The 22,500-nt window shown below is 31.6% G+C and overlaps 1 protein-coding gene across 2 annotated transcripts in view; it reads left to right on the top strand.

Annotated features, from left to right (window-relative positions):
- LOC21403797 (protein GFS12) overlaps positions 1-6,237 on the top strand; it is an 8,233-nt gene extending 1,996 nt beyond the window's left edge. For both annotated transcript variants that reach the window (XM_010089546.2, XM_024167607.1), the window contains 14 exons: positions 1-1,130; positions 1,292-1,619; positions 1,705-1,920; positions 2,182-2,254; positions 2,343-2,548; positions 2,635-2,697; positions 2,837-3,039; positions 3,157-3,268; positions 3,406-3,930; positions 4,042-4,352; positions 4,443-4,686; positions 4,781-4,854; positions 5,474-5,609; positions 5,827-6,237. The exon at positions 1-1,130 is cut by the window's left edge. In XM_010089546.2, the coding sequence (XP_010087848.1) occupies positions 1-1,130; positions 1,292-1,619; positions 1,705-1,920; positions 2,182-2,254; positions 2,343-2,548; positions 2,635-2,697; positions 2,837-3,039; positions 3,157-3,268; positions 3,406-3,930; positions 4,042-4,352; positions 4,443-4,686; positions 4,781-4,854; positions 5,474-5,609; positions 5,827-5,973 (3,768 nt within the window). In that variant the 3' untranslated portion in view covers positions 5,974-6,237. The remainder of the gene's footprint in view (positions 1,131-1,291; positions 1,620-1,704; positions 1,921-2,181; positions 2,255-2,342; positions 2,549-2,634; positions 2,698-2,836; positions 3,040-3,156; positions 3,269-3,405; positions 3,931-4,041; positions 4,353-4,442; positions 4,687-4,780; positions 4,855-5,473; positions 5,610-5,826) is intronic.
- Positions 6,238-22,500: the final 16,263 nt, after the last annotated feature.

The raw sequence follows: 22,500 nt of genomic DNA, 5'->3' as shown, positions 1-22,500 counted from the left end.
TTGACAAAGAGTAAGTGGCGTTTGGCTAAGGGTGATGAACAATTGGACTTCACCTATTCAACCTCCGAGATCCCACATCACGTGTCTGACGAGTGCCTTTCTGAATTGGCTGTGTGTAGTTACAAAGCAAGGAGGTTGCGTTTGGCTGTTTTGCGTATGGCTGTTCGCTCTGTTTATGAACCTAATGAATACCCTTCTACCATGCAAAGACTCTATCAATGGACCCCTGATGAGTGCATTCCAGAGTTCTATTGTGATCCTGAAATATTCCATTCCCTACATGCTGGTATGACAGATTTGGCTGTACCTTCTTGGGCAGTTACTGCAGAGGAGTTCATTAAATTGCATCGTGATGCTTTAGAAAGTGATCGGGTCTCTCGCCAAATCCATCACTGGATTGATATCACCTTTGGGTATAAAATGTCTGGCCAAGCAGCTGTTGTTGCAAAGAATGTAATGCTTCCTTCATCAGAGCCCACAATGCCAAGATCAGTGGGACGCTGTCAGCTCTTTACTCGACCTCACCCTATGCGTCATGGTGTGATGAGGAAAGCAAGTGATTTCTTTGGCACCAATGAGTCCGCCATACATCAGCGTACAGTGACTGAAGTAGGGGTTAAGACTTCCCTCCTATCTGGACCTGCTTCTTTGCAAGAATTAGAAGAAGCATCTGCATTTTCGGAACATGCTAGGCATCTAAGTGCTTACTATGGTAACCATTTAGAATATAAAAGCAAGGATGCTTCTTCTGTTGAACAGCCTCCAGTTGACAATGTTGAAAGGCATCATCAACAATCTGATCCTGCCAAACACTGTGGGCTTCCATTTTCAATTGATACAAATTATCTTCTTGAGTATATTGACGTCGGAGATGAAGGTTCTATGGGTTATCAAGAGTTACTGCTTTGGAGGCAGAAATCATCTTGTTCAATGAGTCTTTCTACAGATATCACAAAGGACATTTTCTCTGTTGGTTGTATCTTAGCAGAACTTCATTTGGGAAAGCCACTATTTGATTCAACCTCATTTTCCTTGTACTCGGAACGTGGCGTCTTGCCTAGATTAATGTTGGAGCTTCCTCCTCACACTAGAGTACTTGTTGAAGCATGCATTGAGAAAGACTGGAGGAGGTATTAGTTAGTATCTTTCATGTTGCATTGTTTTTATATGTGCGTTAATAATAACTTCACATCTAATCATATATTATTTTTGGAACTTTCAAAATAGTATTAATTTATGGTCATTTAGCAACTAAAGCAAATTTGTCTTGCTCCTCTATCAAAATATGTAGGCGGCCGTCGGCCAAATGCCTTTTGGAATCCCCATATTTTTCTTCAACAGTCAAGGCATGCTACTTGTTTCTTGCCCCCCTACAACTTCTAGCAAAACATGGATCCCGTCTACAGTATGCTGCAACTTTTGCTACACAAGGTGCGCTCAAGGCAATGGGAACATTTGCGGCTAAAATGTGTGCTCCTTATTGCCTATCTCTTGTACTAGCTCCTCTATCAGACATTGAAGCAGAATGGGCTTATACACTTTTGAAAGAATTAATTAAATGCTTGAAACCTAAGTCAGTGAAGGCAATTATTTTGCCCGCAATTCAGAAGATTTTACAGGTTAGTTTGGAACATTTCTTTGTGAAATTTCACATCTATGTAGTCTTTGTTTTTTCAACTTATAGCTTATAAAGACATATTTCAGACTACAGGTTATTCTCATCTAAAGGTGTCTCTTCAACAAAACTCCTTAATGCGGGAGATATGGAACCAGGTCGGTAGACAAACATATCTAGACATGATACATCCTTTGGTCATATCAAACTTGCATGCAGCTGCTCATAAGAGTTCGGCAGCTGCTGCTGCTGTTCTGCTCATTGGCTCCAGCGAAGAGCTTGGTGTACCTGTTACCATTCATCAGGTAAAATGGAACCTACACTTTCTCTTTTCAATGTTGTCACCAAAACAGTATCTAACATTTTAGATAATGTGCCATATACCCCCCAAAACTGTTGTCACCAAAACAGTATCTAACATTTTAGATAATGTGCCATATACCCACCTAAAGCTGCCATATTAAGTTTGTATATGCATTTACACGCAATTTCTTACTAGAGTTATGGAGATTACACATTAACTTTTTTGGTCTTCAACATACTGACCATCTATTCTGAAAACCCAGACAATCTTGCCTCTGATTCATTGCTTTGGGAAAGGGCTCTGTAGTGATGGAGTTGATGTGCTGGTTAGAATTGGTATTTTTTGTTCACTTTCTTATGCTTTAGTTCTTCCTCGTATTTGTGTGTTCTGCTTGTAAGCTGCTTATATGCTTTGACATTACAGGTAGTCTTTTAGGGGAAACCTTCATTGTCAGACAAATGATACCCCTGTTAAAACATGTTGTTCATTCCTGCATTGGTGTTTCAAATACAAAAAAGCCCGAGCCTGTGCAAAGCTGGAGTGCTTTAGCTCTTATTGATAGTTTGGTTACAATTTCTGGTCTGGTTGCATTATTGCCAAAGGAGGTGATCTTAAGAGTGCTGATTCAAGTATGGATTTCAGTCTCATTTTGTTTTACTTTAAAATGTGAAGCATCTTTTGCGGAAATAAGGAAACGTTTTCTATGATTATGCAGGATCAAAGTTGCCTGCATGTTTTGATTCTTATGCAGACTAGTTTGGAAATTGGAGTACTTCAGGTATTTTAAATTTATGCGTTGGTTTGTTATGAGTTGAGCTTTAAGCACTTTATGATTCTTTTTTCTGATCTTTTGCAAATCTTTGGTTCCTTTTCTTTCTCATAAACATTCAGCAATTTAACAGTGGCTGTTTGACTAGGTTGCTGCTACTACCCTGATGTCAATTTGTCAGCAAATTGGACCAGAATTGACAGCTTTGCATATCCTGCCGCAGCTCAAAGAGCTATTTGACGAGCTTGCTTTCTCACAGGAAACTTCGTCTTCTTCCTCAGGCAGAAGCTTAAAGGTTTCCAAACAAAAAAATGAGGGGGAGGCTCAGATTGAAAGCCGAATGGACCTAGTGTAAGTGCTGGTCTAAATTCTTGTCATTTTGGATCTAGGTCATATTGAAGCTTACAAATATTCTCATATATTGTTGTCTTCCTTTGATATGTGTTGAATTTTCTAGGATATTGGCAGGTTGCTTTTGTATCCGTCTTTTGCATCCCTTCTTGGGATAGAGAAGCTTCGTCGATGTTGCGCAACATGGTTGCTACTTGAGCAGTATCTTTTACGGTATCATAATTGGAAGGTATGCTAGCTTTGTGATTTAATGCTGATAAATAGAAAATTTTCATTCGCATCTCTCTCCCACACGCGCATATGTTTAAGTACACTTTTTTTTTTTTTTTTTTTTTTTTTTTGGGTTCTAATTCTGTCATGATTCAGTGGGAATATACAGGAGAATCATCAAGAAGTGGTTCAGAAACTATTATCTCTAAAAGGCTTATGTCGAGCAAGGGTTCAACTCTGGAATACTATCCTGCAAAGATATTGCTTAATGGGGTTGGATGGTCGATTCCCCAGTCACAAGCAAGCAGGGGTTCCAAAAGCTCAATGCCGCAGAGAAGGGTTTCTGAAGTTGCTCAACAAAGTCCAGTTGAAATGCATGCAGCAACATCGAACTTTGTGAAGTTCGAGCCCTGGTTTTGGTTCCCTGGCACGGCTGCTGACTGGGATGGACTAGATTTTCTTGGACGTGTTGGGGGTCTAAAAGATGAACATCCATGGAAGATCAGAGCGTCTGTTATATACTCTGTCCGAGCACATCAAGGGGCCATAAGATCTTTAGCGGTCTGCCAAGATGAGTGTACAGTCTTCTCTGCTGGAATTGGCCCAGGGTTCAAAGGAACCGTTCAGAGATGGGAACTGACTAGAGTTAATTCAATATCCAGCTATTATGGTCATGAGGAGGTTCGCTTCTCCCATTATCTTACATTGAAGCTACTATGTTATATCTTCATACAAATTAAATTTATACTTGTGCCTATTCCCATGAGGCTAATTGACGTTTGCAAATTTTAGGTTGTGAATGACGTTTGTGTCCTGTCATCTACCGGAAGAGTGGCATCTTGTGACGGGACCATACATGTTTGGAATAGCCGTACGGGGAAACTAATACATTTGTTTGCTGAATCATCATCAGATTCTACACATCTTCCTAGCCTTTTATCCTCTGCCTCAAAAAGGAATTCTGAGCAGATTAATATGCTGAACTCCAGCACACTTTCTGGGGGATTATTGACTAATGCATTCGATGGGAGTTTGTATACTTGCATGCATCAGATGGAATTTGTTGATACACTCATCGTTGGCACAGGAAATGGTTCTCTTAGGTGAAGAAAAAAAAAATGATTCCATTACGAGCTGATTAACTGTAGGATTCCAATATAGTTCAATTTTTGAATATTCACTCTATATTGTAGGTTCATAGATGTAGCTCGCGGTCAAAGGCTTCATCTTTGGAGGGGAGAATCCGTGGGGTCTGGTTTTCCTTCTCTTGTCTCTGCCATATGCTCCTGTGGGTCGGACAAATTGCAAACAGATGGAGCTTCCGCTTCGCCATCTTGGATTGCCACTGGACTAAGTTCAGGTCACTGTAGGTTATTTGATGCAAGGTGTGGGAATGTTATTGCATCTTGGAGGGCTCATGATGGATGCGTGACAAAAGTATGTTGAAAATACTGGAAAAACCTTAGCTACATTAAAATCATTAAATTGCATCTTTGAATTGAAATTTTATCCATCCCCTTTACATGTACAGTTAGCTGCACCAGAGGACCATTTGCTGGTCTCCAGCTCTCTTGATAGGACTTTACGTATATGGGACTTGAGAAGGTAATTGCAGCGATCCTGGTAACTTATAATAATGTTTCAGTTACTCGCTACTTTTCACACATGATTCTGATGATCCATTTATGTCCCTAATATATTTTTCCTCTCTTATGATCTTTGTGTGTTCTTCTGTAAATCCTTTGTCCTCTCTTTCAATGTTCTTGTTTTGTTACCTGATTTTTCTCCTAAAATTTAGCCAATTTGATAGAATCGAGAATATAAATGTTTGGCCATTCACTTTAAACAAGTTATAGCTCCCCAAGTTCTCTTGGATTCAATAACCATACCAATGGCATTGTAAAATTATATGTACACTTCTTATGTATATAAGAAAGTTTAATACATGCCCTTTACATGTATGAGTTTTTATATTGCTTTTTGACTTTCTATAGAATCTATACATTATAAGTTACAAGTTAAAGTCTATATCTTAAGAGCTTGTTAAAAAATTATTATCAGTAAAAAAAAAAAAAAAAAATTGGGGTGACTGATGTGTTGAATATATTTTTTCTATTTTAAATTTTAGTTTTCCCTTACAAAGAAAAAAAAAATGTCGCTCTTACTAGAACAACTTCCTGAATCTGTTACTCTAGTAATGGTCCTCTGTAAACTTTCCTTGCAGGAATTACACATCTCAGCCTACAATATTTAGAGGTCATAACGATGGAATAGCTGGCTTTTCAGTGTGGGGACAAGACGTCGTTTCAATATCGAGAAATAAGATCGGCCTTTCTTCTTTGTCAAAATCTTCTGATGAAGTAAGTTATCAACAACAAAATGTTACAACGTTTTTATTTTTATTATTATTTTTATTTTTATTTTTTAGGGTTTGTAGGGAGTTGCTTGAGCAATAATCTGCTCAACTAGAAAAACATAAATGCTTCTTTTCTTTGCATGTTGCTTCACTTGGAAGTGTGTTTGTGTGCCGCGCAATGCCTGCTAATGATGAGCTGATTTTTTTGTGGGATGTCGCAGGATGGAAGCCAGCGGATTATACCTCAAAACCTGTACGCCGATCAAGGGACAAGAAATCTATCCGTGTTATCCAGCATCAGTATATTACCCTTTTCGCGATTGTTTGTTGTTGGAACAGAAGATGGATACTTAAGAATATGTTGTTAATAATATAGATTAAATACAGATTTGTCCAAATATTTCCACCACATCTCACATGAAATGAGAGTTTTCCCTTGACCCTGTCACATTTGTTCAATTGATCATTGGAAATGTGTATAATTGAGTGCATTGGGGGTTTGATCTTCAAGACATGTTATGATAATTGTTCAATGTTGAGTTTCAAGCTTCCATTATTCACTTTGTAGGATGCTTTTTGTTTGTATCAAATATTAGTTATAGTAACATTTGTCTTAAGTATGACATTATATTTGAAGCACTTGTAAACTTGGGATAACTTTTATTTTTTATTTTTTTATAAGTATGACATGAAATATGAGACACTTGTAAACTTGAGATAACTTTGCAACTCTTCCTCTTATATTTTCAGTCTCGAGAGATGAAACCTGCAAGGGACTGCTGTTGAAATTCACTAGTCCAATCACATGGTCTAGGCTATGTGCGGATTTTGGTTTTTGGCTTTCTGCGACTTTTTTATACAGTACAGAATTGAATCTGTCCCTTAATATATATATATATATATATAGTTATATATATATCGAATCCCTATCCTCCTAAATCCAAGCTCTATCCCATCCTATCATGCCGTTGCTTTCTGTGGTTTGATTATTATGGGAAAATGTAATGAACACTGGTTCGTATCTAGAAAGATTGAAGTATCAGGATCGTTTGATTTTTTTTTTTTTTTTTTAATGGAAGGATCCTTTGAATTTTTGTAGTCACATGCTCCAATATTGAGCAAGATTCCCAGGAGTTAATGTTAACAACAAAATTCAATAATATTTGTTGACATGTCGTTTTACTTCAATTATTTACTAGAAACATGTGATTTACTTCTTTCTCCCTTTTTTTATTATTTAATCATTTAATTACTATGTAATTTGAAATTTAATGTTTTATTTTGGCATTTAATGATTTTTTAATTTATGTTGTTTTAATTTTTTTATTATTTAAGTTAAAATTTATAAAATGAACTAAAATTACTATGCAATTTGTAATACAAAAATGAAACATTAAAACATTTAAAATGCATGCATTAATATACACAATATTTTAATAAATTTCACTAATTAGATAACACTATTTATAATGCAAAATAAAACATAAACCACAAAAATGATTTATTATTATGGTAGATTAGTTCCAGACATCCAATATCATTGATGTTGGAAAATAATGGCATCGAGTGCGCAGCGGAATTTAAAAATTTAATCAACGTCAAAGCCAACCAAGAACATATTTATGATGCTATATAACATAAATACTAAAGATCTAAATCATACCTTTTGAGATTTAGGAAACTGCACGTCTGACAGATCAAAGCGTTCCAAACAGCAACCGGAAGAGCCTCAACCAACTGGTCTTCTTTGCTATTCTCGTTTTCACGATCGGAGTGCGGGTGGGCACACGTCGTTCAATCTCCTCTTGGTATTCTTGATCTCCTTCCAATCACAAGAGAGCCAAAGAAAAAATTATTCTTGAGAATTAAACAATTTTTTCTCTCAGGAATCTTTTATCAAAAGTCTCTCAAGTGATCTTATGAGTAATGTGACTTAATAGGCTATTTATAGTGTTTAGGAAGTCATACTTCGGTAATAATTAGGTTTCCCAAAGTCTTAATCGCATCCAGAGTCAATTTTGCCACGTCAGCATGCATTTTACGTTACAACAGGTCGACCGGTGACAGAGACGTTATAACTCACCGGTCGACCAGTCTTCACTAACCGGTCGACCGGACCGGTCGACTTGTCTGCACTGACGAAAGTTGTTTTCCTAGTTTTTCAACACAGGAAACTTGCATAGAGCCTCAGTTTTGATTCAAGCAACCCAATAGAGAAATTACCTTATCAAAACAGTTATATAATAGTCTTCCCATATTAAACAACTCTTAAAACAATAATTCAACCAATTTATCTAGAATTAATTTATCAATTAATTCACCCAATAAATCACCCATGAATTAACTTTGAACCTCTTTTACGGAAATAACACAAGTTACCAATGTGTAGGAAATACGCCGTATCGTTACAGGAAATTATGTGAGCTAGCAAAGGGACCCGATGGACATATATAAATCAAGCTCCTATAATCACAACGCTACTTGTAAACCAACAAGTCCGTCTCATGATTATAAAACTCTAGCGCTATTCCACTAAAAGCCTAGAGCTGCACTCGTACCATTACAAACAGTAAACCATTAGATAACACATAGTAGTCTAATGGTCGAGCGCTCGTATTTTCCAATCCACTGATAATGCATAAGAGGATATCATTGACTCTTTATAGGAGCTATGGATTCCACTATATATGAATAACGAATCTACGCATACACGAGTCATACTCCCAATGTACCGGCAAGCGTACCTTTACATAATGTTAGGATGTCTCGCTTTAGTACATCAAAGGATACAAGTCAAGCAAACGAACTCATCATCCATCTCAGGATTAAGATGACAACATATAATTCATCAAAAGTGAATTATTTTATTCAAACAGAATTATTAATTAAAACAATTCAACTTTGGTCCGATCCAATATAGATTACACCATTAGAAACTATATCAATGTCTCCACCCATGGAGTCCCACCTCCGACGACCAAGACAAGCCGTCTCCGTTAAGAAGTAGACAACATAACAATCTTAACATGAATAAGGTGCCCAACTTTATTCCCTCGATTGTGGATCATAATATTTAGACTATCATCTTTAGATTCTTGTCTTCCGCATGTTCTTCACATTACATGCATGACCTAAAGATTTAGAATGACAGTCTCAGACTTTCAGTTTGCTTATCATACATTCAACTATTATGAACATAAATAGGACAATACATAGATATATGAAATAAATAAATCTTTATTAATAGTCAAAATGTCTCAAAGAATATTGTTACATTTATTCCTAAGGGCATAAACGCTAACAATTAAAATATTGGCCAAAAGCGTTAGAGGTATTGAAATTTAAATCTTTTAGGAGACGTTTGGTAAGGGGATTCATACCATGATTTGAATCATGATTCATAGTTCGTTACAGTGTTTTCTCTCATAAAAAATACACGTAAATCGAAAATGATTCTAATATCATGATTCTAATCCATGAACCAAACGTTAGCTAAGTAAAATTAATACTAATAAAATAATCAATACTTGCTCCACGTAACATCATTTAAAAAAATATTTAAAAAAAACTCTTATATTTCTAAATCCACATTTATGTATTTTTCATGTGGTGTAATTTTTACTTCTTCTTTTCCTTATAAAATATTGTCTTTGTTTTCTCACTTATTTACTAGTAATTTTTTTAAGATAAAATGACTTTGGTATTTTCTGTTATAACGAAACATTTTGTTCGTATTTTATGTTTTTAATAATATTAAAATAGTACTTCACCTTTAAAAAAGTTCTCTCAATACGTCGTTGTCCATTTTTAAACATATAATGTTCATTCTATTATTCTCACTAATCAACAACAAAAAATATTTTAAAAAAAAAATTCTTAAAATACTTTAAAATATTTAAAATTTTAAAAAATAAAAAGTTAAAATATTTTTAAAAAATATTAACAAAATTATTAATTTTTATTTAATTAATAAAAAGGTCAGTTTGGACATTGTTTGTTTCATAATCCAATGAGTATTGAAAGAATATTTATTTAAAAGTAAAAATATTCTTTTAATATTATTAAAATAACAGAGTATCCGCGTTTCGCGCTACTAAAAATGATTTTTTCCTATTTTCTTTTTTTAATAGTTTTTTTTCTTTTTCTCTTTTAATAGGTTTTACGAGTGTGAGATCTGCGCGTTGCTGCGGAATGTGGTATAACGCAATGGTAGTTATAATGAAAATGCATTAATATATATACATATATTATATAGTATTGTATTATATGATAAAAATAAAATTTGTACAAAAATATTTATACAGACATATATAGTATTTTTTTTTTTGAATATTTATATATATACAGAATGTACAGGATAAAGAACGATGTCGTTGTGGTTCATGAGCAGTTCATTTTTATCAGCTGCAAGTATTAGAAAGGGAAAAAAGAGTTGTAAATATAAGTGCTAATAGAAATAAAGGCGTTTAAAATATAAAGTATGAAATAAATAATATAAAAATATTTATAATACCTTGTTCTTAGGCGTTTTGTAGATTGTCTTGTTGTTCTTGATTCATGACTGGAAAAATGGAATAATTTGTAGCTATGTTTTTAAATAAATTGATAATATTTGTTGGGTTGAATGTGGTTTACCTTGTGCTAGGTCTTTTTGGTGTTGGAGTGTGTGGATCAAGTCTAGTTGGTGTCGATAGTTGTGATGATGGTATTGCCTGCGGGCTGAAAGACGAAAACATTTTTAAAATTGTGGTTAATATAATATCAATGTTATTTATGTATAGTTGGTAAAAATTTTTTGAAAGCATTATTTACCTTTGTGGTTCGTCTGTTCCTGCAGTTAACTGTTTTGGTGACGATGGTGGAATATGAATGTCTTCAAATATTTTGGAAATTAAAGTACTCATCTGGGTGCCACGTTGTTGAAAGAAAAGTTAGAAGATTTTTTATTGTCCTTGGATCTGATCGATAGCTGGTGGTATTATAAATGGATCAGTAAAGCCTTCATCAATTGTTAATGCAGAACATGGTTTTTTTATTAATGCCTGAGCGGTTCTGCCAAGAGCGATAACTTCCATGTCTCCAGTATGATCTTAAATTTGGATTGTTAATCTGTACCTGTAATGTATACATATATATATAATAAATAAAAATGATGTGGTAATAAATTTAATTACCATGGAGATGGTGTTGACTTTATATGGCCATGACTGTCGCACCACCAACATATTCTTGCATGTTTTAATTGTCGATAACATCTGGGGCAAGAATTATAGAACCATCCTTGGGATGTTGGAAAGTTTACTATGGTCGCTCTTACAGTGAATTTTTCACCCTGCATAAAATATATAATTTTGTGGTTTTAAATTGTTGACTAAATGTAGTAAAAAATTAATAAAAAAATTAATAGTACTAACCAGATTATTTTGTGCATCCAATGTTTTAAGTTCGTTTATTGTTCTTCTATTTGCTGACATTTGTTCCTCAATTGTTTGGATGGGCGTTTTTGGTGGTGGTAGGAATTCAATTTGTTGATTTTGGTGGGAAAATCTGTATATATGAAAATACGAATAGGTTAAGGAAGATATAAATAAAATGTATAAATATTTAATATCATAAATTTATCAGGATATATTTTTTATTATATATGTGTTTACCTTGTCTTTAACGTTGTTGTTTCTGGGATGTCGGGATCAATATAGAAGATTGTTGCTGATGTACTCGAAACATATGAGTTACCTTGAAATATAATAGAGTAAATAATAAATGTATGCAATGTTTTTTTATATATGTATGTAAAAATATTATAATAAAGTAATGGTAAAAATACCTAGATACTGCTTTGTCAACATTGCTGAGAAAACTGCCACAACTGGTGCCTTCATTGTTTTGACCACATTTTCATCAAATTGATCCGCTTTATGTCCCCATAGGCTGATCGATAGTTGTTCATTTTTGTAAAGAAAATGTTGTTTTTAAAAATGAGTAATAAAATTGAATGATAAAAGAGGAAAAATACTATATTCATGTTAAATGGTTGTAATCAATAGTAAATGTGAGGGGAAAAAGTTTAAAATTACTATACTTGATGTTTTGTATTGTTATGGATCACCGCGTTGTTGGTCTAGTGGTGACATGTGCATGTTCAAGTGCCTGGACACCTGTTACTACTCCAATAACATCTAATATTATATATGAACAGGGAAATTTTGTAAATAAATATTAAAGGAATATTTATAATAATAATAAAGTAAGTTAAGCAAAATATATTACTTGTTAATATCTCAGTATTATTTATTCTTTGATATAGCTGGTCGAATTCTATGAAATAGAATCTGTGAAATGGGATGTGTGGTGCGTCTTCCATAATTGGAGTAAAGGATGTTGCTCGTGCAAATTGGATCATAGCACTGTGTGGAACAACTTTGTATACTGGTTTATTTTCAGTAACATAGAAGTTACTAATATTGTATATATTGCCTTGTTCAATTTTTATGGAAATATAGTCCGAATCTCGTGATCGAATTGTTCCCTGTATTGCTTCATGCTGTAAATAAATAATAAGAATAGGAATTTATTCAATATTAACAAATGTTATATAAAAGAAAATGTAATATAATATTTTAAAATTTTAGTACCTCTTCATCAACCAGGATACAGTCAAGACTTATCAGGCGTCCTGTGACAAAATCATTGTTTGTCCATATTCTGCAAACTCGTGCCTGTATTGTTTCATACACTTCATTTGGTTTCAGTGCACGAATAGGTGTAGTCATTTTTTTTTAACCCTGAAAAAAGCAAATAAGATGTTGTTATAACGATAAATATTTTTATTGAGTTTATTGTTAAAAATATTGGACTAAAAAAATTTTAATGTTATGAAGAATATAAAATGGTATATATTTTGTATGTATTTATTTATATGATGTTATGTAGGATTTCCTTGTAGACAATATTTTTTATATGATTAGGATAGTTGTTGTTTGAATCATTGAGTAATATATATAATCCTTTTGGATTAGTAACTCTAGATAAAACAACATATAAGTGACCATGGCTAAATATTTGATTTTCTAAAAATAGTCCAACTTTATTCAAAGATTGTTCCTGACTTTTATTTATTGTCATAGCGTAACATATTTTTATAGGGAATTGGCGTCTTTTTAAAGTAAATGGCCATTTTGATTCATGTACAGTCATTTCTATTATTGGAATATAAACTTTTTTAAAAATATTATTTGAAGTTATGATCTGTCCTTTGATTACTTTATTTGTTAATTGTGTTATGATAAGTCTTGTTCCATTGCAAAGTCCAGCAGATTGATTTAGATTTCTTAGAAGCATTATTGGAGTTCCAAGTTTAAGATTTAGTTCGTGTGGCGGTAAATCGTTGAAATTTAAATTGTGTAAAAATTCTTGAGGATATAAGAGATTTAGTTCTTCTATATTTTCTGACGAATGTAGTATTGTATCATAACTATAATAAGTTTTTACCTCGTTAGGTACTAAGGATAATATATAATTATTTATATCGTCAGCAATTTTATTTTTTGGTGTTACAATCGCGTGCTGTTTTAAGTACTCAATGTTATTCAAATTGTTGCTGAAATCATCGTATATCAATGTTGTTATTTTGTCAATTGGATCTAGGTCAAAATGAACAAAGTATTTTTCTGGTATTTTTATCCATGTAATATCCTCATTTTCTAAATCTTTTATTCCTTCAGCAATACCATTTCCTATGTCTAATGTCCATTTTGAAAAGTTTTCAATCTCCTTTTTTTCTTCTGATGTTGTATTATAATGTTTTAATCGCATATTTTCTGTTAATGTTAAAACATGAAAGTGTGGCCATAAATAAGAATTATTGATGCATGCATATATTATGTGTTCTTTTGTTCCTGTGGGTAAAACAGGTAGGATTTGTCGAAAATCACCGCCTAGAATAACTGTCATTCCACCAAATAGTTGATCAAAATTGTTTCGTAAGTCCTGGAGTGTCTTATCTAATGCTTCAAAGCAATATTTATTAGTCATAGGTGCTTCATCCCATAAAATTAATGATGTTTTTTCAATTAAATGTGCTAATTGAGTTCCTTTTTTTATATGACATGTTGAAAATTTATCTATTGACAGTGGTATTCGGAATCTAGAATGTGCAGTTCTTCCTTTAGGCAATAATAGCGATGCTATTCCTGAAGATGCGACAGCTAGAATAATTTCATTATTAGATCTAATTTTTGTTATAATTGTATTCCACAAATATGTCTTTCCAGTTCCTCCATGGCCATAAATAAAGAATAAGTTATTTTGTTTATCAGTAACAGATTCTAAAATTTTATGGTAAATAATTAGCTGTTCATTGTTTAACTTTTCTACTAATAAAGAATTTTTTTTTTCAATTTATTTATATCATAATTAAGTTCTTCTCTTAAAAGTTTATTGTTTAAATCTTCTATTAGTGAACCAGTAGGAAGTGGTAGATTAAAATGAGCTAAAGTTGATGAATTAAGATTTAATAATTTTTCTAGTTCATGTAATATAAAATTATATAATTCATTTTCTGGTATTTCAAAATATGGGTTGTTAAAAATTGTCTTAATTTTGTATAAGATATCATCAGTCATAAGCTTCCAATTTTTTTCAAGTAATTTGAGTGGGTTATTTACATTGCAAAATAATAGTATAATAATAAATAGATGTCGTAGTTGCGACGACGTAGACCAAAAAGATGCCTCTAATATGGATTGTTCCCATTCTCTATCATCTCCTAATAAGCCTAATGCATAGCATGCTGCATGATATGTTTCATATGTTGTATTATCAATAGTTCGAAGATTTTCATAGCTTGTTATCCCTTTTCGATGATTTAGTAATAATTTTAGATAATATAATTCTCCAGAATTTGGTGAATATAATATGATCGGCCTATTGTATGTCCTATTTGTCTAGAAGACCAGTATTTATATTGGCTATTCCAAACATATGTAGTTGGGAATTCATTATAAGTTAGATTTCTAGCATTGATGTCAGTTTTATTTGTTTCCATCCATTCTGTTAGAGTTGTTTTATGAATATTTGGTTGTTTTATTATATCGGTTAGATGTTGGTTTGATTTGAATGTTATGTTTTGCATTTTTGGCAAATGTATTGATAAACGTTGAATGGCTGGGTTTCTATGATGTATTGGATATTCATATAAACGCCATAATGCTTCATAAGGTGTTATGTATCTACAATTAATATAGTTTTTTATTTTATCTATTTCTTCATAAATTGTTTCTCCACATCTTTCTGTACAAATATTTTCTTCTATGACTGCTCTTATTCTATCAGGTCATTTTGTTAGATATTTAAATAAATATTTTATAAGCATTGACTGAGAACAGATTTCTACATTAATGTGAGCATTATATTTAAGACATAGATCTATATTATGTGGAACGACATATCTATTATCTAATTTAGTACCATCATTTTCAACATAGAAATTTGTATTTCTTCTTCTATAATTGACAACTCCATTTTCCTCAATATATGTTTCATTTTTTATTTGTCTGGGGAATTTTTTTGAACATTCTGAACTTTTCATACATTGAGCAGTTGGTTTTGCTATTCCACACTGTCCATGCATCATAAATTCGGCAAAAACATTGTATTTTATTTTATTTTTTTGAGGATCAAGAATTTCTGCGGAAATAAAATTATCAATTTTTGATGGATCATGTAGTTTATCATCGGTATATAACCAAAACAGAAAATGGCAATGTGGCAAACCCCGTTTCTGAAATTCTACTACGTACAGATCTACAAAAGTTTAACAGAAAATTTATTTTAGATATCTATAGTAGAAATAATAAATAAAATTATTTAATATTTATAGATAAAAAGGACATAGATTTGGAAAAAATGTACTAACCTGCAACAATTCTTCCAAAAAAAATTTCAGTTTTTATTGTTGATAAAAAATGTTCTAATTTCATTTTAAAAACTCTTACAATAATATCAGGTCTATCTGCAGAACTACATATTGTTGTATCTCCTTTTGTAATAGCATCTTGAATTCCTTGATAAAATTCAGATCTTAAATTTTTTTTATTTTTTCTAATGTAATCAAATCTATCTTCCTCTACACAGGCATATGCATCAACTACATATTGTTGTAATAATCTTCCACTTCTAAATAGGATATCACTTTGATTTTTATGTTCTAGTAATTGATAACAATAAAATTCTCTCATAGAAATCCTTTTTCTTTTGTATGTGTTATTTGTGTTAGCTACATTATATTTTAAATCTGTTCTATAACCATCTTCTCCATAAGGAAATAATAATGGATATTGAAGAGACATATAAGATGGATGTAATTTCGTGATTCTTTGTAAAGAGTTTGTTTTGTCCTCAATTATAATGTCTCTTCCTTGTTCGTATTCACTAATATCTCCAACTATTAAGCAACCTATATCGTTTGAAGTTGGTAATTCATATTGATTATTATCTGTATTTCTTCGATTTATAAGTCTTAGTTTCATAGATGGTAATTTATTTTCTTCATATCTCTCTCTTATCATTCGGAAAATTTTTACTAAATTATTTGTATTATCTAACATCGTAATTAAATGTTCAATTATTATTTTTATTAAATCTGTTGATTCATTTTCAAATGAGAATGAGGCCATTCGATTTTCAATTTCATTTTCCGTATCATATATATATAATTGTGCAAATTTAGGAGGGTTATTATCAGTTGGAAGGAGAGATCCTATCAAATGGTGTATTTGTCCACTTATTTTAAAAATATAAGGGCCAATGGAGTTTTTTGGGAAATTTTCTATATTACTTCTAAATGATGTAAATGCAAACATGAAATTATAAATTCTAATATTTTTTCGAAAGTGTGTACTCAATGATCCTCCATAATAATCTAATAAGTTATACAGTGTAGAAGGAATATGTTTAATAAAAGGTATTCTAATTTTTCCTTGTCTACAACAAAGATTGAACTTAGGTGGGTTACTTCCTTTGATTCGTTCATTAAGCCAAAAAAGAGAGCTACAATAATGGCATATATAAGAACGGTTTCCAAAGTCGATGTATGTATTAGTATCACCTAAGGGAAAAAATTTATATCAGTTTATGAAACTATTAAACAATTTTTTTTCCCTTGAAAAAATTCATTATTTAGTATAAGTAAGAAAATTACGATTTTGTGTGTTGTTTTCAAATGTCGGTGCACGAACTTGTTCAGAAGATCTGCTTTTAGTTTCAGAGATTTGTTGCATAGGTTGGCCTTCATTTTCAGACATATGTAGTATATGTCTGTTTTCAGTTTGGGTCATATGTTACATCACATCAACTCTGGATTGAGGGACCAGTGTGAATGAATCTCTTGTACCACAACTTGAATTACCGGAGTAATCAGTATTTACAATTGTTGAATCATCGTCCATATGTGAGATGATATGACATACACGGTAGTTAGATTTTATGGGCGTTTTTTTAATTTTTTTTCTTCGGCTCCATCTGTGTATTACAATAGATTATGATTCAATAAACTATTTTGTAAAAGTTATATTTATATTAGAAAAGATTATGGCATATGAGATTATATGATTACTATATTGAACAAAGCAGTGTAAACAAATATATGTAACAAATAAAATAAAATAAATGGACATAACATGATAAGTAAATATTTAAGGTCTTTTTTTAGTCAATGAATGAATATTATAAAATTATTACGATATAAAACAATATAATATATATAAATAGAATATATAATCTCAGGAATAAAAGTATTATATGTATAAATAATTTGTAATAATAATATCATAAGTAAAATATGAGAAAAAATTAATAGCTTAGAATCGTACATAGTATTCTATAATATTATATTATAAAGCAAAAGTAATAAATGTTTTTTTAGGCAAAATAAATAAATATATTTAGTATTATCAATAGCAACCATATCTAATCACATAAATAAATATTGAAATAATAAAGATATAAAATTTTAATAATACCTGGAACACTGTGTAAATAGCAAATTTGAGCTAACCAAATCAGGCTATATATAGAAATGATGCTTTGCTATGAGATAGAACAGATAACGATTGATTTTTAACTGTTACAGTATAATATGGAGATAGGAAATGACCAAATCTGCTTGAAAAGAACATATTAGGATAAAATTTTATTGCCACATAATTGTTATAATATGTTAAAAATAAAATATAAAAAGGGAAAACATATGTACTTTAGAATTGAGCTACTTACAATAATACACAACATACAGAACAATAAATTAGGGAAAAACAAAGAAAAAAGAAATCGAAACATATTTAGGGAAGAAAAACTTTAAATAAATTATAAAATAAAGGAATATGAGGTTTCTAGAGAAAGGGGAAAAAGGTAAAATTATAGGATGTTAATGATATTATTATGTCAAAAACTATTGCTCTATACAAAATGGGCTGTGCCTAGTACAAACGGCTTACACATGCACTTTTTTGTTGCTGTTTCGGGCACAACAGTTTGAGGTATTATATTTGTATTTTGTTGATTTCTTTTTGTAGGTGTTATTTTGTTTGTTTTAATAGATGATAAACATTAAAGAATTTTTGGTTACTGTTTCGGGCCCAAAAGTTTGGGCTGTTATATTTGTATTTTGTTGGTTCTTTTTTGTAGGTGTTATTTTGTTTGTTTTAATAGATGATAAACGTTAAGGTAAAAAAATAAATGTAATGTAGTTATAAACAGTAATATACACAATTTTACATGTATTAAAAAGAAGGGAAGCTATTATTGCTCCCTGAAAATAATTATAACATAATAAGACCAAAAATTTATATACAAATTTATATCTCAATTACATCATAAATTTGGACATATGAGTTATTTCATGGCCCTGCAAGGAAATTTTTGGATTTCCTCTTGTAATTTTTCCTCAAACAAACTTGTAGCTTATTTCTCGGTACATGGTAAGAAGAAAAGGAAAAAAACAGTGTGAGAATTAAATTTTTGAATATAAGGAACAAATTTTTGCATAAACAAAGATAATATTTTGAAACAAAGCTTAGACCGGTGTATAAATACAAAATGGTAGGCAACGGTGGAGAAAAAGCAGTAAATGAGTGAAGGAGCAGAAAGTAAGAATAGTCAGGTACAGGCAATACATATTAGTGGCTGGAATATAAATAGTAGGGAATGATCAAAAGTGAGCTGGAAGAGGAAAAATGTCTACCACAGGTAAGGAGAACAGAAAAGTACAAAATGAGATTATATATATGACATACAGTGATATACACAACTGCCACACATGTTATGAAGAAATTTATGCCATAACTAAGGAGACTATATATACAAATGGTTCAGGTTATATTCAAGCGTTGGAAAAAATATATACCAGGGGTAATCTAAACAAAATATGGCAATATACATGGCTACCGGCAATATTATCAGGGAATTTATGCCATAAGTAAGACAGAATAGTATAGCTTAGATTAGCAATAAGTAATTGAAACAAAATCTATTTGCTGTTAATACTATACAGCATAAGTAGTTGAAACAAAATCCGGCAACATACATGGTTACCAACCACGTTATTAAAGGCTTTATGGAAATAAAATATATTGGCATAATTCTGAAATAGTAAGGGCAACATGAATGATAGGCATGTCTGTAAGAACTATTACCCAGCACATGTTAACAACAAATGGTGTATAACATCATCATAACCGGGGGAAAAAATTGTTCAAATATAAGAAACCAAGTTTTTGGTAAATAAAGGCATCCGGTTGTAACAAACTTTATAACACTGCGGTAATATCAAATGTCAGTTAATAAATTAAGAGTAACAGTAAATTATGCAAAATACAATGAAAAAAAAAAACCAGAGTAAACAACAGAGGAAACAAATGGATATGTACAAAGTAGTAGTGTAGAAAAAAAGCAACTTTTATAAATACAAATATATATAATAAAACTAAAACAAATGACAAATTAAAATATATTGGCATAAATTCCAAATAATAAGGGCAACATCAATGACAGCCATATTTGTAGTAATAATTACCCGGCACATATTAACAAGAAGTTAAATATAACATCATCATAACCAGAAGAGAAGAAGGTATTTCAAAATTAAAAAACCGAGTTTTTGATAAAGATACGCGTTATATCTTAATAAGATTTAGAAAAGTTTGCAAACATAAAATATCAGGTAATCAACTTAGAACATAAACAGGTAACCGAGAGTAGATTAGAAAAGGAAAAAAGTAAAGTGCAGTATAAAACATTTCATATAATGAACAAACATAACATTACAAAATTATATTCTAGAATAAAGCAACCGATTTAAACTGAAGAAGTTATTACCTGATTGAGCAGACCACAGGCAAAACGATAGATGAAAGAAAGCAACGAAAATTACTGAGCAGCAGGGATAGAACAAAGATATATAAAGGAAGCGATAAGGGTAGTAAGAAACAGGTAGTATTATTATGGTCTTTAAAGAGTGGCAAAGCGGAGATAACAGAATATGGTAGACAATATAAGCTGAGAAATGTAGACAAAGCAATAGTAAAAGAGTAACATCCAGTATATATAGAGAAAGTTACCCATGTCTTGTAAACCTCGGATACAAATCCCTACAAACAGAAACCAATAAAAGTAATGATTAGTTTACAACAGCCGTCACAATGCATGAAGAGCACCGCAAGGTAGAACCAATAAATAATAAACACTTATTAATCGGTTAGATATTATACAAAACGGAAAAATTAAAAATACACGTGTCAAAGTAAAAGATTAATATAAATATCACCATATTTAGAGCACGACAAATATTATACATTTGTTTTAAGGGGATTTTTTTTTTGCTTTACCAATATAATATGCGAATAACAAATTAGGAAGGAAAAAAACAGAACACCATAAAAAAAACAAACACAGATCTAAAATAAATAACCCAACAGCCTAAAAAAAAGTAATCGAAACATAGATTTAATAAACATGAACGAAATCATGGAAGGAAGACAAAAATATTTAACAAAATGAACTACGGAGAAAACTAACAACGTAATGAAATAAAAAGGTACCATGCATAACAACGAAAGGATGAAAATAAAATATAAAACATCTATGAATATATATATACAAAAAAAAATGAAATACGAATAAACCTAGTGAGGAAAGGAAAAGAAGGATCTAGAAGGTTGCAGAAAGAAGGAAAATAAGAAATGAAGAAATGTGGCCAAAAACCTAGGAAAATATACAGATCTAAAACATTGCAGGGAGGGGAAAAAAATTTATATACAAAAAAAAATGAAATACGAATAAACCTGGTGAGGAAAGGAAAAGAAGGATCTAGAAGGTTGCAGAAAGAAGGAAAATAAGAAACGAAGAAATGTGCCCAAAAACCTAGAAAAATATACATATCTAAAACATTGCAGGGAGGGGAAAAAAATTTGGACAATTATAGATCCAGAGACTAAAAAAAACGAACGTAAATCTAGAAAATAATAAAAACGAACGAACCAAAAAAAAAACCTATTCCTCTTCAATCTAGGTACGAAAAAATAAAAACAGAAGTAGATCTAGAAAAGGAAGAAAAATTCTAAAAATTTGGCAAAATAAGGAACACGACAAACAAAGAAATGTGGCCAAATTTTTAGAAAAATAAGCAGATCTAAAAGGTTGCAAAAAGGAAAAAAACAAAAGGAAGAAAATAAAAACAGAAGTAGATCTAGAAAAGGAAGAAAAATTCTAAAAATTTGGCAAAATAAGGAACACGACAAACAAAGAAATGTGGCCAAATTTTTAGAAAAATAAGCAGATCTAAAAGGTTGCAAAAAGGAAAAAAACAAAAGGAAGAAAATAGATCCAGGGGGAAAAAAAACCCCATTCTCAGTAAAAAAAAAAAGGGCGTTGAAGATTACAGGAGCAAATCAACCGGAAACGTAAACGGCAACAGGAAGAAATAATGAAAAAATGACCGAAATCAACAAACGAAAAAAGAAAAAGGCCATATCTAAAAGGTTACGGAAGGGAAAAGAACAAAAGGGGGAAAATAGATCCAAAAAAAAAAAAGCCCCCAATCTCAGTAAAAAAAATGGAAGCTGAAGATTACAGAAACAAGTCAACAGAAAACATAAATGGCAACAGAAAGACATAACAAAAAGATGAGCGAAATCAACAAACGAAAAAAGGGGATAAAAAAACCCTGGCTCAGTTTTAGAGAAGAAGAATCCAGAAAACTACAGAAGGAAGCAGATGAAGGAGAGAGAGAGACGGAAACAAAAAAGAATGAAAGAAAGCGAATAAAAGAAAAACAAACGAAATAGGCAAAAGATTCAGTAAATGACCAAAATGGTCACAGCAAATAAACGGGCAAAAAACTGGAAAGGAGGGCAATATCGTAATTTTATAAATAGGACATAACAGTAATTAAAATTTCAACAGAACAAAAAAATAAAGCTAAAATAAAAAAAATACTGTTCATTACACTGTAACATAACATGAACAGTAAATCCCGCCCTCTCTTTCATGTGTAATGTGAAATAAATAAAACGCATCACTTTTTTCTTCCGCCACTTTTTTTTTTTTTTTTTCGCAAAACGACATGGAATTTATTACAACTTAAAGTCGTGAATCGCCCAGGCCTACGAACGACAAACAACAAAGAAGGCAAATTAAGCTTTTAGGGAAGTTTCTGAGAGAGAGCCAGTTGAGTTCCTCCCAAGAGAATCTGATCAATCTCCCTCAAATTCCCAGGCGGTGAAGTTTCGCAGGTAACTTTCTCTCCCTGTGTGATCTCAAAATCGATTTCTGTTTTGTGTGAAAAAGGAGAGAAAACTGAGGAATGTTTTTTTTTTTTTTTTTTTTTTTTTTTTGGGGTT

Source organism: Morus notabilis, unplaced genomic scaffold, assembly GCF_000414095.1.
Source record: "Morus notabilis unplaced genomic scaffold, ASM41409v2 Scaffold409, whole genome shotgun sequence".
Lineage (NCBI taxonomy): Eukaryota > Viridiplantae > Streptophyta > Magnoliopsida > Rosales > Moraceae > Morus > Morus notabilis.
The sequence above is the reverse complement of the archived record's forward strand: the minus strand, read 5'-3'. Positions and strand labels throughout refer to the sequence as shown.